The 19,146-nt window shown below is 39.2% G+C and overlaps 1 protein-coding gene across 1 annotated transcript; it reads left to right on the top strand.

Annotated features, from left to right (window-relative positions):
- rfx7b (regulatory factor X7b) lies at window positions 1–19,146 on the top strand. Its single transcript, XM_079604650.1, has 10 exons — window positions 1–801; window positions 2,564–2,597; window positions 8,220–8,305; window positions 9,362–9,400; window positions 9,551–9,673; window positions 9,763–9,879; window positions 10,412–10,496; window positions 11,212–11,419; window positions 12,184–12,479; window positions 13,547–19,146. The coding sequence occupies exons 1-10, from the start codon at window positions 677–679 to the stop codon at window positions 17,093–17,095; spliced, it is 4,662 nt and encodes a 1,553-aa protein (XP_079460776.1). The 5' UTR covers window positions 1–676; the 3' UTR covers window positions 17,096–19,146.

Genomic DNA, 19,146 nt, shown 5'->3' with positions numbered 1-19,146 from the left:
TCTTCCACTTTTGTCTTAGTTTTAAATTAGTGTAAGGATAATTACCCCAACCCAAATCACTTTGGGCATTTTAATAAAGATTTGATGAAGCCAGTTTCCTCCCAATGTAGTGATTTTCAGCTTTTACTGATCTACACAAATATGCTATAGAATTAAATTATTTTCAAATAAAGCTAATTGATATACAATGGTATATACATGTTGTGGGCACATAGTAGCCCAAAACATCACGTGTGTGTGTGTGTGTGTCCTAAACTCTTTTTTGCATGTTTATAATAATAAAAACACATGTTATCTTTATATATATGAACAGAAGGGAGATTTTGTTCACTTTTGAGGGCAATTTCCAGCATGAGTGTAGCTAGGTTACACACGCGAGCGCGCACACGTCTGTACGCCCGTGCGCATGCGCAGTCCCCGCTTCAGCTCGGTCAGTGGCTGCTGCTGCTGCTGCTGTTTCTCTCCGAGAATCTCCGTGTTTTTCCGCCTCGTTCTCGCCCGCCGCGGTGTATGCGTCCGAATCCGACAACCGAGCCCGTGCTGCTCGGTCCAGACTCCCGGTAACGGCTCGTCTCACCTCGGCTCCGGGCGTTATGCGCTCAGATGAGGCCTACATGCTGAATCTTTCCTCCTCTTCCTCCTGCTCCTCCTCCTCCTCCTCTTCCCCCTCCCATGCATGAAGCTCACCGTGATGGCTGATGATCAACAACAACAGCCCGGTGTTCCCGGTGTTCCCGGAGCGTCCCTGCAGAGCCTCGAGGCCACGGCACTGCAGTACAACAAGATCAAGAACTCCATTTGGTGAGAGATCCGATCTCGCAAACATTGCGTGCATCTGATGGCTGGCACTTGTAACGGGATGTCTGATTCCATTGCATGTTATGTTTTGATTGTTTACAGCCTTATTTCAACTGGACAGTGGGCCTACATATGATTTCGTTGCATGCAATATCTGATTTGAGATGCATGATTTCATTGCATGATGTCTGATTTGATCTCATTGGTTATCTCGTCATTGCACTGGACGTCAGATGTCATTGCACACTCAGTATCTCTCATTTCAGATTCAAGTTATATCTAAATTCAGTGCATGGGAATGTCTGATATCAATCCATGGGTAGGGGGATTATGTCTGATTTCATTGCATGGACTTTTTTGATGTCATTGCATAAAATTACTGATTTAATTTCACATGGCATATCTGGTTTTTAAATGCATGCAATATCAGATTTCATGTGATTTTCTGATTTCTAATTTAATTTGCATGTCTTGTTTTTAGTTGCAATGGATGTATGACTTCAGTGCATGATGGAGATGAAGTCTTGAGTTTTATCTGATTGATTTAGGCTACTTAGCCTATGCCATTGCATCGGATGTTTTCAATTTCAAGTAATATCTGATTTTTGTGCATGGGGATATCTGATAATGCATTGTGGCATGCATGGGATATATGATTTCAGTGGATGTGATTATTAATATTTCTAAATGCATTGCATTGGGTTTTCTGATTTCACTGACTTGGATAGAGTTTATCCCAAGCATGCTGATTTTATTGCATGGACTTTCTGATGTCTTAGGCATGCAATATCAGATTTAATTGCGCATAATTATGTCTGATTTCTAATTTCATTGCATTTGCATATCTGATTTCAGTTGCAATGGATACGATTTCATTGCATTCTGATTTTTATCTTGATTTTCTTTAATGCATGGTATTGGATGTCAGATTTCTTTGCATAACACTTCTGATTTCATATGCAAGTAATGTATAATTTAATACATGGGGGATATCTGATATAATTTAATGGATTGTATGATTTTGTTGCATTTTATATATTTCAGTGCGATTTTATTGCATGTGTTTTTCTGTTGACGACACCATGTCATTGCGTAGGATGTCTGATCTCATTGCATGGCATATCTGATCTCAGTGAGTGCATGTGACTGTCAAAGTCTACTTGTAATTTCATTACATTTCATTTTCACGTCTGATTTAGCCAGAAATGAGGTGTAAATGGTCTTTCAAAATCAATCAGACTTCCCATTCAACTGAAATCAGACTTTCTATGCAATGCAATTAGACATCATCCACATGCAATGACATCAGAAAACCCTTTAGACAAAATCAGACTTTATGAAATCATATTTTATATGCATTTGAAATTGCATTTTTGTAAGTGACGTCAAGCATCCTTTGCATTGAGATCCCATGCAGTGACATCAGAAAATCCCCATGCAAAAGCATACATCCATTGCAACTAAAATCAGACATCCATGATTATTAAGCTAAGATGTCCACAAAAGCTTATTTCCTCCAGAACCAACAACAGGCTTGTGTAGTGGAAATGCACATGCCCTGACTCGACCTTTGACACTGTCATTAATAATGAAAGAAAAGTCCTGCTCTTTCTGCGAATTCTTTTCTCTTAAATGAAACCTCCTCCAAGAAGTGCCCTGCCTGTTATCTGGAACTCAACAGCATGTCTTGTTTTAATAACTGTGTTTTTACTGTTTTTACTCAAGCAGAACCGCTCTAACATTCCTTGTTTTTCTTGTTTTGCAGCAAATCTGTACAATCAAAAGTGGAGAGTATATTGGTAAGTCTCTCGTGTCATTACTTATGAACATTTATTGTTATCAGACAGATATGTTGGACTCTAAATTCATATTCTGCACGAGCCATGTTCGAAGGTGTTGTTTATAATGCAGATCCAGCAAGTTGCAATGTTGTTTGACAAGCTTAAAGCGCTACAGTTAATAAACTGCATTATTTGGGGGAATATTATTATTTTTAATATTATTTATAAATGTAAAAATGTATTATTGAATATTGATGTCTTTTCATATTACTGTTGCTACTCTTTATAAAGATAGTTGCCATTTTTTAAAAAGTAATATTGAGTAAATATTGCATTCAAAATGTATAGAAATGGCTTCCATTAATGTCATAAAAAAATACTTCTGGGAAAATTTAATTCACAAAATTAAAGTGAAAGAGCTTATATAATTGCTCTAGTTTTATATTGTTATAAGAAAATATCGTTAGATTATTGTATATAATTTTCTTTAAATGCATTCGGGTCCAATTTGACCCGTAATTTCATGGTAAAAACATGATAACATTCAAAACTTTTAAAAGTTTGCACATTCACTCATTAATGAGAAGTTACTGATCAGATATAATATGGTTTGTGACTGTAATATAATTATGACTGTTTTATAAGCTTACATTACACTGGGTCCACACAGACCCGAGATTGCAATGGGAATGTATACCGTTTTTTAATGCATTGCAAGGGTTAATTTCTACTACTTCTACATCTTTGAGCAGAATTTATGTAAATGAGCTTCTTGTAGGTGCGTCAAGTGATTAACATAATGCTTTACAACTCTAGTACCACACGTTTTGCAGATGAATAGTTCTCTACACCACGTTTGTTTAAGTATGCTTTTTTAGTTTGCTGAGAACAATCTTTTATGTGAGTTAGGCAAACTAGACCGAAATATCCAAAACTTTCAACCGATAATATTCAAGACAAAGCTGACCAAAATGAAAGTCAAAGGTCAGTCCTTGCAGGCTTTTCTATATTATGTTAATTATTGCTTTTGTATGTGTGTGTATATATAAACGCGTGTCATGACTCCAGTAACAAACAGTTGTAGTCATGGGGGCGTCACCAGGAAGATGAAAACAGGGTTCAGATTCCAAGGAATCACTCTCATTTAGAGCAAGCAAAACTTCCTTAAACAAATAATGTTTTATAGTAGTTTGAGTTGCTATTTTTAGCTCACATTTGACTATTATGCCACAATTTATAATGAAATTGAATGGAATAGAATACTATAGATGTTTATCGTCATGAGGCTGGGCTGGTGGAAATTGTGCTAAGTACAGCTTTACGTTCACAGCTTTTCAACAGTGTGCACATAAACAGTAAAGTGATCAGCTTCAGTATGAAGGATGGTTTCACCCGGTGATATAGTTCAGTAGTGTGACTCTGGCTGTGTGGAAGCAATGTTGTAGTGTGGTGCATTATTTTAACATGTGCAATAGGATTGTGTTTATCTGTATGTAACAAACAAGGCTTATCCAATCAGAATTTAGAGTTGAATCTGTTTCCAATCAGAATTTAGAGTTGAATCTGATTCCAATCAGAATTTAGAGTTGAATCTGATTCCAATCAGAATTTAGAGTTGAATCTGATTCCAATCAGAATTTAGAGTTGAATCTGATTCCAATCAGAATTTAGAGTTGAATCTGATTCCAATCAGAATTTAGAGTTGAATCTGATTCCAATCAGAATTTAGAGTTGAATCTGATTCCAATCAGAATTTAGAGTTGAATCTGATTCCAATCAGAATTTAGAGTTGAATCTGATTCCAATCAGAATTTAGAGTTGAATCTGATTCCAATCAGAATTTAGAGTTGAATCTGATTCCAATCAGAATTTAGAGTTGAATCTGATTCCAATCAGAATTTAGAGTTGAATCTGATTCCAATCAGAATTTAGAGTTGAATCTGATTCCAATCAGAATTTAGAGTTGAATCTGATTCCAATCAGAATTTAGAGTTGAATCTGATTCCAATCAGAATTTAGAGTTGAATCTGATTCCAATCAGAATTTAGAGTTGAATCTGATTCCAATCAGAACTTAGAGTTGAATCTGATTCCAATCAGAACTTCTGATTCCAATCAGAACTTAGAGTTGAATCTGATTCCAATCAGAATTTAGAGTTGAATTTGTTTCCAATCAGACTTTAGAATTTAATTTGTTTCCAATCAGAATTTAGAGTTGAATTTGTTTTTCTAATCAGAATTTAGAGTTGAATCTGTTTCCGTTCAGAATCTGTTTCCGATCAGAATTTAGAGTTGAATCTGTTTCCGATCAGAATTTAGAGTTGAATCTGTTTCCAATCAGAATTTAGAGTTGAATCTGTTTCCGGTCAGAATTTAGAGTTGAATTTGTTTTTCTAATCAGAATTTAGAGTTGAATCTTTTTCCGATCAGAATTTAGATTTGAGATGCACCAATTACAATTTTCTAGGCCGATTCCGATTTTTCCTTGAGTTTTGTCCTGCCGATACCGATTTTAGCCGATTCCGATTAAATTTTTTCTAACCACTTTACAGCACACACAAATATTTATTTTCTATATTTTCTTTAATAGAACATTTTGCATAGAACATAGTTTTTTTTTTTTTTTACAGATAATTGCTATAAAATGGAACTATATAAATTACTCCTGGTGTGGGATATTAAAAGTTAAACTAAAATAAAGCTTATACTGTATATTCTGACTAGTTTACTCATTTAAAAAAATGATTTTTTTTTTTATAAAACACCATATACTTTTACCCAAACTGAATAATAAAAACAAGTTTAAATGGGTAAATGTTCTATAAATATAATTTTCTGACATAGCCTACTCCAGTTCTGTTTGTAGTTTTTGTGTGAAATAATACTTATTTTGTCCATCAAAAGTGTGTTTTCACTTCAATTGAGCGTGAGCAGCGCAGCAAAAATAGACTCGGCGCTGAAACCCGCGCTTCACTGCTGGTCACGCGCTGCTCCTGCTCGCGGTGTGAACGCACTCATTGATTAACATGCACGACGGAAAAAAATACGCGCTGCTCACGCTTGCGGTGTGAAACAGCCGAAATTCACGAGGTTTCCTACATGTGCGTTCCGTGTGCACGTGTGATGCTGATGTTGCGCGATGTTATCATGCGCCGCCCGAGTGCATTTGACCAGCATAAAATCGGCATATGTCAGACTGACGGGCCGGTCGCCGCTCATGGCCAATCACGAGAAAATCGTCCAATTCCGGTCACCAGCCGATCAATCAGAATTTAGAATGTAATCGTTCTGCATTATTTTAAGTTTGTGTTTATCTTTGTTACAAAATAGGCTTATCCAATCAGAATTTAGAGTTGAATTTCCGGTTATCCGGACAACACGATGGCCTACCCCTAACCCCGCCCCTAAACCTACCCGTCACTTGGGTTAAGACCAATCAGGGATGACTATACGGGACTAAAAGACACACGTGTGGTCCGGATAACCGTGTAGTTCCCGTTTTTTCCACTGTCCAATCGAATGAATGGAGAGGCGGGCCTTCCGATGTGGTGATGAAGCTACAGTTGCTTTGAACGCCGGAGAGTGCGATGATGGAGGATAAAGTCGCGCTGCTCTCGCGGGTTACCAGGAGCTAACGACTTCACGGACCGTAACTACCACAATGTAAACAGAAAGTAAATAAAGTTAATAAAGATCTGACTTTAACTTGACTGACAGGACAGCTGTTTCGGTGGTTGCCTAGCAACATAAAACACGCATCGCACTTGCTCGTTCTGTGTGATTGGACAGTGCTGTGCGCCTCGCGCTTCCGAACCGGAAAATGTGTTTGGTGTGATTGGCCAGTATCACCTGTTGCTGCTGTACAGCCAATCAGAGGCAATCGTCATACAGATGCCATACTGTTCAGTAGCCAGAATCACCGTCATAAATATATTAAATATGTTTAATACAATACCTCAATATGTGATAATACTGTATGTCACAAAACCAGACACAAGTCGCACGGGTATATTTTAATTGGAAAGTTAGAAAGTTAGTAAAGACATCGTTAAAATAGTCCGAGTGACGACAGCGGCTCAACCTGAAGTCTATCAGGCGACGAGAATACTTTTAGTGCGACTTTATTCAACTCTTGATGTTCTTCTGTGTGTTCCTCTGAGTGAGTTCACGTAGTGTGACAGCGCTTCGTCAGAACGGAGGCTCACTATTGGCCAGCATCACATGCATCATCACACACATGACCAGCGTCGGCCAATCGTGAGCCTCCGTTCTGACGTACAGCCCAGAAGCGCTGCGCTGTGAACTCACTCAGAGGAACACACAGAAGAACATCAAGAGTTTAATAAAGTCCTTATTTTTGTTTGTTTTTGCGCACTAAAAGTGTTCTGGTCGCCTGATAATCTTCAGGATGAGCCGCTGTCGTCACTCGGACTATTTTAAACATTGTCTTTACTAACTTTCTGGGCCGGCAAGTTTCAATCACAACAGAAGCCTCTGGAGGAGTGAGACACTCTCAGATTTAATCACTAATATCTTCATTTGTGTCTCGAAGATGAAGGAGAGTCTGACGGGAACAACATGAGGAGAGTCATTACTGACAGAGTTTATATTTCTGGCTGAACTAACACTTTAAAAAAATATATTTTTGTGAGTGAATGCAGCATAATCGTGAACATAAATGGAGAACTTTAAAAGCAATTTTCTCATTTTCTTTTTTTTTTGCACCCTCAGATTCCAGATTTTCAATAGTTGTATCTCGACCAAATATTGTGGATGTCCTATATCCTAACAACCCACACATCAATGGAAAGCTTATTTATTCAGCTTTCATGTGATGTATAAATCTCAATTGTAAAAAAAAATGTACCCATGTGACTGGTTTTGTGGTCCAGGGTCACAGATATCCGCCCTAGCAGTGAATAGATGGGTTTGTAACGGCTACCTGGTGCATTTAGGAAATAACAGCGAATTGTCTTTTATTTTTTTATTTACTGCTCATTGGCTGTCAAGCCTCACCCCATTCATGAGTGCCGGTTTCCCCTAGCAACACAGAGGCAAATAGAATAGGAAGAGGTGAGAGGAATTCATTCTCACCAGCCAATTGACAGCGAGGTGGGAGGAGCCTGCGCTGAAGTGTGTGTCAGCATTGACATGCATGTTTACTGACAAGGTTTACATGGCAACTGGCTAAAAGCTGAGCAGGATTGCAGGTTTGCTGGTCATATGCGCAGACACACTCCAGTATTGTGTGTGTGTGTGTGTGTGTGTGTGTGTCGGACTCGAGGGGACCTGCTTTTCCCCTTTGAATACGCCAACCTTGCGCAAATGAATGCAGGAGAGAACAGTGATGTCATGTCTCGCAGGGGCCGAAATACATTTCTGACTCATGGGTATCTCGTGTAATCTATATTGAAAGCCTTGATCACAACCTTTAAGTGTCAAACACTTGCTAAAATGAGCAAAATCACATAACCAAACATAATAAATCAGTTGTTCTATAAAATGCTTGGTGTGAAACAGTTTTTAAAGTTCATTTTAATTAGAATTTCACTGATTTTAACACTTTTATTACATTTAATGACTTTTTAGAGTTAACATACTCAACTTGTCTGAAATGCCCTTGTGTTCTTCATTTGCGCAGCAAGATGTTGAGAAGTTTACAGATATCGAAAAGCTCTACCTCTACCTTAAGTTGCCTTCTGGTCCCAGCAGTGGCAATGACAAAAGGTACGTGTAACTTTACGTCTATTTATTCCTCTCCATATCCCCCTCCCTTCCTTTTATGATTTGAACACCTCAAAAACCATTTGTGATCTTTGTGCTTTGCAATATCAAATACACTCATAGCATATAGGATGTCTGATGTTTATTATTCACTCATTCAGTGAAATATGCATATCTAGTGAGATGCATTGATGTAGCAAAATCAAGGAGTGTACAAGTATCGGTTTTCGGTATCATTTTACAATAAGGTTCATTAGTTAATAATATGAACTAACAATGAGCAATACATTTGTTACAGTATTTATTAATTTTTGGTAATGTTAGTTAATAAAAATCCAGCTGTTCATTGTTTATTTATGTTAGTTCAGAGTGCATTAACTAATCTTAACAAACACAACGCATTAGTAAATGTTGAAATTAATAATTACAAAGATTAATAAATGCTGAAGAACAATATTTTTCATTCTTAGTTTACAGGTGAAACTGGCAAAATAAGAATATGGTGCAAAAGATCATTTATTTCAGTAATTCAACTTAAAAGGTGAAACTAATATATTATATAGACTCAAAGTGAGATATTTCAAGCCTTAATTTGTTATAATTTTGATGATTATAGAGATTATGAAAACCCCAAATTCAAAATTAGAATATTGTGAAAAGGTTTTCATAATCTGTGAGCCATAATCATCAAAATTATAACAAATTAAGGCTTGAAATATCTCACTTTGAGTCTATATAATATATTAGTTTCACCTTTTAAGTTGAATTACTGAAATAAATGAACTTTTGCACCATATTCTAAGTTTTCCAGTTTCACTTTTATGTTATGTAATGAACCATATTGTAAAGTGTTACCCATTTTCTTTGTAATATTGCCTATTTTTGCATTTGTTCTTTTGCATGATGCTGTATTGAATCATATGAGCTAATCATTTCACCATTTAAATAGATTTTGTGTAAATTATGACATTGCAATACCAAGCTTCCTGTGTTTTATCATTTGTTTCCCCTTATCTGTCCATCATGTCAACCCCTCTTTCCCAACATGATGTCCAATAGAACTGAGAATCAGAGGGGCTCTGCAAGTCCTGCACTATGGTACTACAACTTTAACTATATCAACGGGAAAAACATTCTTGAATTCATTTGTAACGTGATATATTATACAGGAGCTACAAATGTACACACACATTTCTGCATATTTCTCTGTTTTTAAAGCCGTTCTTTCCCTCTCTGTTTTTCCCGTAGTGACCAGAATTCAATGTCGTCCAGTCGGACTCAACAAACATACGCGTTCAACTGGATCCGAAATCACTTAGAAGAGCATCCGGAAACCTCACTGCCAAAACAAGAGGTGTACGACGAATACAAGTGAGTGCGCGGCTTTAATGCAGCGGCGGACACAATGTGTTTGCTTGTGCTCATCAGATTCTCATGTTTTTTTGTGTGTGTTTTTTTAGGAGTTATTGCGACAATCTGGGTTACCATCCTTTAAGCGCAGCTGATTTCGGAAAGATCATGAAAAATGTTTTTCCGAACATGAAGGCACGTCGTCTGGGAATGAGGGGGAAATCAAAATATCCTTTTCTGTGGAAATTTGAAATGCCACATACTGTACACCTTTTAAAACAAACTAAATGTATTGATCATATATATGAGTCTGGATCACAAAACCAGTCACAATGGTCATTTTTAAATTGAGATCTGAAAGCTGGATAAATAATCTCTCCATTGATGTGTGGTTTGTTAGGATTGGACAATATTTGGTCGAGATGCAACTATTGAAAATCTGGAATCTGATGCAAAAAAATGTAAACATTGAGAAAATCTCCTTTAAAGTTGTGCATTTATGTTCACGATTGTGCTGCATTCGCTCACAAAAATACATGTTTTATATATTTACGGTAGGACATTTACTAAATATCTTCATGGAACATGATCTTAATATCCTCATGATTTTTGGCATAAAAGAAAAATGGATAATTTTGACCCATACGATGTATAGTTGGCGATTGCCACAGATATACCCGTGCGGCTCCAGACTGGGTTTGTGATCACATGTTGTGTGAGAAGTCATGAGAATAGTTTTGAACCTTTACAACGGAGCACGTACTGCTACAGTGGTCTGAGGAAAAAAGCGTTCGTGCACATGCCGTCACTCCCAAACCTGGACTTACACAAATCTGGAGATGGGGTGAGTGTCCTGTTCTATAATAATATTAGATCTCTGGAGGATCATGTGACACCAAAGAGTAATAATGAAAATTCAGCTTTGCATCAGGAATAAATTACATTTGAACACACAGTATATTCATGTAGATAAATTGTATTGTATTGATTTTTCACAATATTACTAGGGATGCACAGATATGAACATATACCGATAACCGATAATTCTTTATATTTTAAAGCCGATAACCGATATATCGGCCGATTAATCTAAATCCAAATTTTTATGTAATTTTTGAGGGCCTGATTACAAAAAGTCTCATCATTAAAGGCCATGTCCCAAACACACAATTATAACGTTCTCATTATAATGTTATGTAGCCGATATAACAGACTTTACTGTATTTTCCTTTTTTGAAGTGATTCAAATCATATTTCAAGCAATTTTAAACCATCATGTTGAACAGTGTGCATCTGAAGCGTCTCAGCTGAGGGAAATAATCTATATTTATCAGCTTTAATATATCAGCCAAATTTTCTTATCGGGGCTGATAACGATAACACCAAAAAATTATCATATATCGGCCGATACCGATATGGTGGCCGATATATCGTGCATCCCTAAATATTACTCTTTTTACTGTATTTTGGCAGCTTTGGCGTTTAGACTTATAAACATGTAATATTTTCACCAGTCATAACTGATAAGCATATCCGCTGTCATCTGTCTGCTGCTTTAGTGCGAGCTGTTGGAGTCGGCCGGACAGTCTCCCAGTGCCGAGGACGAGATGCGCTCTGCTGCCTGTGGTCTGGTCTGTGAATGGGCTCAGAAGGTTTTGAGTCGCCAGTTTGACAGTGTGGAAGAACTGGCACGCTTTCTTCTTAACAGTCACTATATAGGCACTAAGTCCATGGCAGCTCTTACGGTTATGACTGGAACCCCAACAGGCAAGACACAAAAATCACCTCGCGTACAAACTTGCATGATTAAACGTATCATTGTGTTTTACTTTAACTCTTTTTATTGATGCTTTACAATCAGAGAGTTACAAAAAGAAACAATACAGTATTTGTTTCAACATTTTAACCAAGAAATCCAGCTGAAATTAAACAAATGCGTTCCTTACTCTCTGAGACAGTTACACAAAAAAAGAAACATACTAGTATATTATAAAACAATATCAATAAAATAATATTAAATGAAAATATAAACAGGTGAAACTCAAAAAAATGTGAAAATGGTGCAAAAGTTCATATATTTCAGTAATTCAACTTAAAAGGTGAAACTAAATTTTGATGATTATGGCTTACAGCTTATGAAAATTCAAAATTAGAATATTGTGAAAAGGTTTTCATAAGCTTTAAGCCATAATCATCAAAATTATAACAAATAAAGGCTTGAAATATCTCACTTTGCATGTAATGAGTCTATATAATATATTAGTTTCAGCTTTTAAGTTGAATTACTAAAATAAATAAATGAACTTTTTTACGATATTCAAATTTTTCGAGTTTCACTTGTATGTGTATTACATATATGCATACAGTGTGGTAGCAATATAGATAAAATACAGCAAAAATTAAAACCTAAAACCAAATACAATTTCTTTCCCTTTTTTATGTACTCTGTTTCTTAGTCAATCAGGGGTGAGAGAGACAACAAGAAAATGTATCATTGTTTTTAACTTAAACCTATTTCCTAAAAATGGCAGGTATGAAAACCCCTACGTCTGCGTTTGTGCCAACCGGTGAAGCCAACTCATTCCTTCCCCAAGTGAAGACCCTCCCTTCGCCTTCTGTAGACGCCAAACAGCAGCTTCAGCGTAAGATCCAGAAGAAGCAGCAGGAGCAGAAGCTCACCTCTCCTTTGCCCACCGATGCCCAGGTGAGAAGGGCCGAGGCGGGCACACCTGTCCCTGGGTCCAGCCTGACCTCTGGAAGTCCTGCATTACTGTCCCCTCAACCAACCATAGGCATTGTGGTTGCTGCTGTTCAAAGTCCTATCACAGTAAGCAGATTTTGGTTGCTAACGGGTAGGGGTGTGACGAGACACTTATTTTAGAAGACGAGACACGAGATTGGGTTCACGAGATGAGATGTTTGCACAATATTTTATAGAAATCCTTAATGACAAAATTCATGACTGGAAAAATAGTCTGCAGGTACATTTATTGAAATGTTAGCGAATAATCTATTTCAGTTCTAATTTATGAGTGTGAATTATCGGTAACACTATTCAATAAGGTTCATTAGTTAATGAATTTTTTGAACTAACATGAACTAACAATGAGCAATACATTTGTTACAGTATTTATTAATCTTTGTTAATGTTAGTTAAAACTTTGTTCATGTTAGTTCACAGTGCAGTAACTAATGTTAACAAACACAACCTTTCATTTTAATAACGTATTAGTAAATGTTGAAATTAATATTAACTAAGATTAATAAATCGTGAGCTTAGAATTATAAGGTTCTATCTCTGTTAGGGTAGTTCTGAGATATTAATAAAATAAAAAGGTTCCATAACAGTTTTGTCAGCTGGGATGTAAAAAACTTTGATGCTCAATAACTACTAATTGTAAAGTGTTACCGAATTATCATATGCATTGAAAGACAACAATATACAAGCACTGTAAAAGGTTCTGCCACAAACTCAACTGACTGGCTTTTCTCCTGTATGATTTAACACAAGTCTCTTCAGACCTTACTGTGCATGAATTATGATCTTCCAGAAGTTCTGGTTGAGGCTGTGTGTGACGACCTTATTAAACTACTTTCCACAAATTGAACATAGAAATCAATAAAATGTTTTTTATTTTTATTAAACAGCAAAATGACAGTGGAGGGTATGCCGCGGTGGGCACTGTAATGTAATGTGAATGTAACAATGGCATATTCTATGCTATTTTCTCCCTCATGTTCAATCATGGCGATATCACGAGACAGTTTTTCACTCAACGAGAAATCTCGTCACGTTTTAGTCTCGCGAGATCTTGCCACACCCCTACTAACAGGGTATGGATGACTTGATATTTCTGGATGGTCAATTGCTTCAACTATTGTTTTGTTTTGCAGGTTCAGAGAAGCAGGCAACTAATGACCTCTCCAAGTCCTGTTGGCGCAGCAGAGGGAAAAGTTTTACCGGTTAACTTCCAGGTCGTGACGCAATCTCTTAAGCAGTCTCCAAAAACACCCCAGAATATCTCTGCCAGCCCAGTTGGTGACCGGTTGGCCAGGCACCGATACGCCCAGATCTTACCTAAACCTTCCGCCACAAGCGCCATTGCACTTCGCTCACCCCCAACGCTCCTCATCACCAACAGCCCCATCAAGACAGTGATGCCCACGCCTCATGTTAGCTCTGTAAATGTGGTCAAGATGACTGCAATATCGCTAGCGCCCAACAGTAGCAGTAATAGTAGTACTTCTACCCCGTTGCGACCTGCATCGGCAGGCATCAGTAGCACAGCTTCCCAGGAAGAATCTAACCAAACCCAGCAAGCTCATAACGGGGCGTCTACCATCTCTCTTCATTCCTCTGGATTTGGGAAACCTGGACGTCCTTCTATAATCCCAACCACGTTAGCGTCCACCATTACCAATGAGGTGAAAGTGACATTCGAAGCTGTGAATGACAGTAACTCAGCTATTTCTGTTGATAAACAAAGCACTTCGTCAGGGGCAAGTACAGGACAAAAGAACGAAAGAGCCACTAAATACCGGGCTTCCAGTGAACCCTCTCTGCTTATTAAGGCGTCCCCTGTGCCTGAGAGAGTTATAAGGGCCAAGAGTGACTCTACAAACCCTTCAAGTACAATCATGGAGGCTCTTGCCCCAAGCAGCAATAACAACAGCAATGATCAACCAGAAAGTACTTTGTATTTAACTGTTACTAGCCAGAATGTAGACGCCGAATTGTCATCCATTTGTGCGGTGGCAACTGCAAGCACTTCTTCTAAAGATGCCGGTCTCTGTCTAAAAAGCCCTCGAAAACGCTCTGCATCTGTTTTGGAAACCCATACAATCCCAGTTAAAAGAGTATTCATTTCCCAGCAACCTTTGGATGTTAACAGCAATGCCAGGCCTGGTCTTGTAATATCAGCTAAGAAGATCCAGAGACCTGGCACCCCAGCAAGACCAGAGAGCGCTCCATGCAAAGTTACGCTAAAACACAGTAGCTCTTTTCCAACTCAAATCTTGGCTCTTTCCGACACTCCCATTGGAATCTCTCGGACTGTTAATCCTCAAATCGAGAATGAAGTTGCTGATATCAGCCTGAATGAAACAGCTTCTGGTAATAGCACAACTTTATTGCAGCAAATCCCAAGTCACCACCAAATCAGCCGTGTTATTTCTCAGGAGGTTTCCGCTGTAAGTGAGCTCAAGAGCTCGCTGCAAGACTTCTCGCAACAGATGCAAGCAGAACACAAGCAGAACGCAGCTAATCCGTTACCGTTGATGGCAACTGAGACCTCCAGTCAGCTCTCTCTTCAGCAGGACATTGTTGATTTTGCAGGAGCCCAAGCTAGCATTGACTATTTCCCCTTCAATGATGATGATATGACCCAGGATAGTATCGTAGAAGAGCTTGTACAGATGGAGGAGCAAATGAAGCTAAATAGCAGCTTGCAATCCTACCTAAGTTGTGTGGATATATCCCTACAAGGTCAAGCCACAGTTGGACAAGGAACGATCCTGTCGCCCCATCAGACAAGTACGCAGTTCTATCATTCCTCCCATAGTAGTGCAACGCCAGTGCACACGCCAACTCCGACGCCTACGCCAACACCAACGCCTACTCCAACTCCTACCTCCGAGATGCTACCAGGGGGGAATAGCATGACCAGGGAAAGCCCTTGTTCCCGAATGGCAACTGTTACCCCGGTGGATAGCATCTTAGGTGGGCGCCATACACCCATTAGCACTCCACTGTCAAACTGCAGTAGCAGTGTTCCTCCAAGTCCTATTGAATGCCGCAATCCCTTTGCATTCACTCCTATCAACTCCAGTATAACTGGTTATCATGATGGTAGTGTTGTGTCCAGCAGTCCAGTGAAGCCCATGCAAAGGCCTATGGCCACCCACCCAGATAAAGCCAAGCTGGAGTGGATAACCAACAGGTACAACAGCACCGCAGGCTCTCCTGTTATCTCAACCAACTCCACCATTGCTATCCTCCCCAGTTACCAGGATCTGGTCGAGGACCATTTCCGTAAACCACACGCCTTTGCAATCCCAGGCCAATCTCTCCAGTCTCAGTCAAGGCTTCAGGATGGAAACTTCGGAAGATTAACAGCCGTTTCTCCAGTGCAACAAGGACAGCAAACCACCCTTAGTAGCAGGCAAGAAAGTTTCGCCGTCCCAGCTCCGTTAGACAATAAAGGAGCCGGAAGCACATCCGCATCTGGAACCTTCCGATGTCGTAGCGTTAGCCCGGCAGTTCGCCAGCGTAACCTCAGTGGCACCACTGCACAAACAGTCACCACCCCTCGGTCTGTTGTTTCTCCCTTTAATTGCCCCCTGACATCTGAGGTCCTTAATATTCTGGCCAACAACCAGTCGGTGGTCAGTGCCAGTAGCTTGGCCCAAAGGAGCCAATCAGTGCCGCTAAACATCATGATGCAGTCTGAGCTTCTGCCTGTCAGTCACCAGATGCAGCAAAGCAATAGCGCTAAGATCACAACCGTGCTCCTCAGCAAGATGGACACGGACGGAGACGATGCAGTGCGAGGACTTGGTGTAAATAACCTGCCCTCCAATTACACCGCACGGATGAACTTAACCCAAATCTTGGAGACGACACAGGGCTTCCCTGGAGGCCCCAACCCTCAGAACCAGCAGCTGCCTCTGGACTCAAGCCCTTCGCCATTTGACTTCCAGAAGACGGGTTACCTCATAAGCACGGGAGAGGAACAAGTCGTCTTCTCCAGTGGCGACAGTCAAGCACAATCAGGCTCTGGACTGCAACAAACGGAAGAGCAGCTTGAGCTCCAAGAACCGCAAGATCAACTCCAGAATCAACAGCTGCAACTTCCAGATCAGCAATTACAACTCCAAGACCAACAGTTGCTACTCCAGGACCAACAGATGCAACTCCAAGACCAACAATTGCAACTTCAAGACCAACAATTGCAACTCCAGGACCAACAGTTGCAACTCCAGGACCAACAGTTGCAGTTGTCAGACCAACAACAGTTACAAGATGATCCAGATCTCACCCGGCAGCACTTGTTGCCCCAAACCTCTCAGCAGGTCGTGGATCGCGAGCACCAAGAGCAACTGGACTTCAACACTACCGTCAAGGATCTCTTGGGGGAGGACAGCCTCAACCCCAGTTCACAACTCGTCGGACAAGTGGCGTCAGAACTTAGCGCGGTCGCTTCTGACTTTTCCAGCGATATCCGTTTGACTTCTGACCTTTCTAGTAGCATTAATGACCTGAACACTTTGGACCCCAACTTGCTGTTTGACCCCGGTCAACAGCAGGACCAATATGAAGATGCCACACTGGAAGAACTGAAGAACGATCCTCTGTTTCAGCAGATTTGCAGCGATACTGTGAACTCTGCTGGTTTTGATTGGCTGGAGAATAAAGACCAGCCAACCGTGGAGATGTTGGGATAATATTATTCCCTGTTCCTTTACTGTTGATGTTGCTGTTGTCATTGTTGTTTATATTTATGGTTTCTGTTCCGCGTTTTGTTTTTTTTGTATTGCAACGTTTTGTGTATCCAAAAATATTGAATGATGTGTCTGTGCAGCAAAAATCTGGATGCTTTGGAGTTGTCCAGTGTAAAGTGCCAGCCTGAGGTAAATCTCCTACAGGCATGTGCTTTATCAAATGTTTGTTTTGTTTTTTTTAACAATTGTTTTGTTTGTATTCCTATTGATTTCGTAGATCATTCCAGTAATTTCTCCCTATTATTAAGAAGTAATTTATCTTGGATGGACAAATATTTCATCCAGTTCCAATTGATAATGAAACATCACCTGGTGCACAAGCATATCCTTGATTTAATTCACACTCTTTTATATGTTTCCATCCACTCAAAACATTGGATATATTGAGAACCTGCATGCAATATTCCAAGTGACAAGTCATTGACTTTGGGGGAAACACCCTTTCTAGATGGACGTATAAGTATCTTTTATTGTGGCTTTGCGAGATTTGTTGGAGTGTATTCAAATATCGTAAGTACAGCAGAGGTGAAGTATCACATCTACATATCGTAAACCAGTCAGTTCAATGAACTGCAAGGTGCTACTTGGTGCTGACTTAAAGAATTGCATTTACTGAATCTCTCATCAGCCGTCATTGGTTTTGTCAAAGTGGTTTTACACATTTTTGGGGGGAAAGGTTATTTAAGGCCATACAACTTGTACTGTTAAATCCAAACTGTTGGGGAGGGATGCGATTTGTGCTATATGCGTTTGTTTTTTCCAGAAAAAAAGACTCGTCTGCCTTATTTCCAGAGTCTAAGGCCTTATTCCATCTCATAAAAGGCTTTGATGTTTTGAATTCAACGAACTTGGTGCACTTAAAAAAAGAAGAAAAAAAAGAAAAAGGTGTTGTGTATTAGCAGTGAACATTTCTCGATCGTCTCTTTAGATGGTCGCTAGCCATTTGTAGGTTTCTGCGCCTTTTTTTGCACATCATTTCAAACTGGTAGTGACTATGGTATGGTAATGGCTAGATATTCTTTCCAACTCGAGATCGACAGGCAAACCTGTGTAGTTTCTCCGGCCTTAACTCCATACCAAAGAGAAGCTGTCGAAGAACAAGAGACGTCGCGGTTTCCATCTTCAACTGGCGTCATCCAAAAGGGATCTTGTAGACAATGTTTGTTTTTTTTTGCTTCGTTTTTATCCGATTGCGGGATGAATCTTGTGTAAATTATGTATATGGCGGATGTACAGATAACTATGGTTTGGGGGAGCATGTTGTACAAGTTCACAAAGGCTACATTTCTAGGCTGTTCAAAGTTAGTGCGACATTTGTATAAAATTAAAAAAAAGGACATAGTGGTCATTATGAAATTTCCATTTTATCAAGATGCTAATGGTGCTGGTTTGTAGGTAGATGAGAGTGCCCTTAAGAACACTTTGAGGAATCATAAGTCCATAGCCAGCACGATATCTCGCTTGTTACGTTTCTGGCTTTCTGTGATGTGCTAGTAAATGCTGTCTGTTGGATCTGTAGCTTGCTAATGTACCATATTTCTTAGGAGTTTATTGGTTCCTGCATACGCAGATGTGATGTGTAAATGAGAGAGGATGTTATAGCATGGATTTATCGAGGAAAAATAAATAAATTAGACGAGGCTCGATTATAAAGGCGTTCATTTTATCGTGACTATGTTGTGTGCGGAGGCGAATCAACGGAGCGGACACTGGAGATGGTTTTGAAATTCATATTATTGCACTAAACGCTTTCGTATTGTTTGTTTATTTCTGTCAATTTTAAGGAACAATTGGTGCCCACGCTATTTTTCTTCGAATGACAATAAAAAAAGCTAAAGGGGAATAACTCATGCTAGAAAATGACAATGAAGAATTGCCTTGTGTAGCAATGAGCTCTAATCTCAATGAGATCCGCGTTGTACAACTTCTCGTACCTGAGAAGAAAATATGAAAATACGAGATTTAATTAAAAATTACTATGATTATTAAACAGT

The sequence above is a fragment of the Phoxinus phoxinus genome, assembly GCF_949152265.1.
Source record: "Phoxinus phoxinus genome assembly, chromosome: 25".
Taxonomy (NCBI): Eukaryota; Metazoa; Chordata; class Actinopteri; order Cypriniformes; family Leuciscidae; genus Phoxinus; species Phoxinus phoxinus.
This window is presented reverse-complemented; position numbering and strand designations above follow the sequence as displayed.

Coding starts and splice junctions, on each gene's coding strand:
- rfx7b (XM_079604650.1), top strand. CDS start 677: ATGAAGCTCACCGTGATGGCTGATGATCAACAACAACAGCCCGGTGTT. Junction 2,598..8,219: donor CAAAAGTGGAGAGTATATTG/GTAAGTCTCTCG, acceptor TCATTTGCGCAG/CAAGATGTTGAGAAGTTTAC. Junction 11,420..12,183: donor TATGACTGGAACCCCAACAG/GCAAGACACAAA, acceptor TAAAAATGGCAG/GTATGAAAACCCCTACGTCT.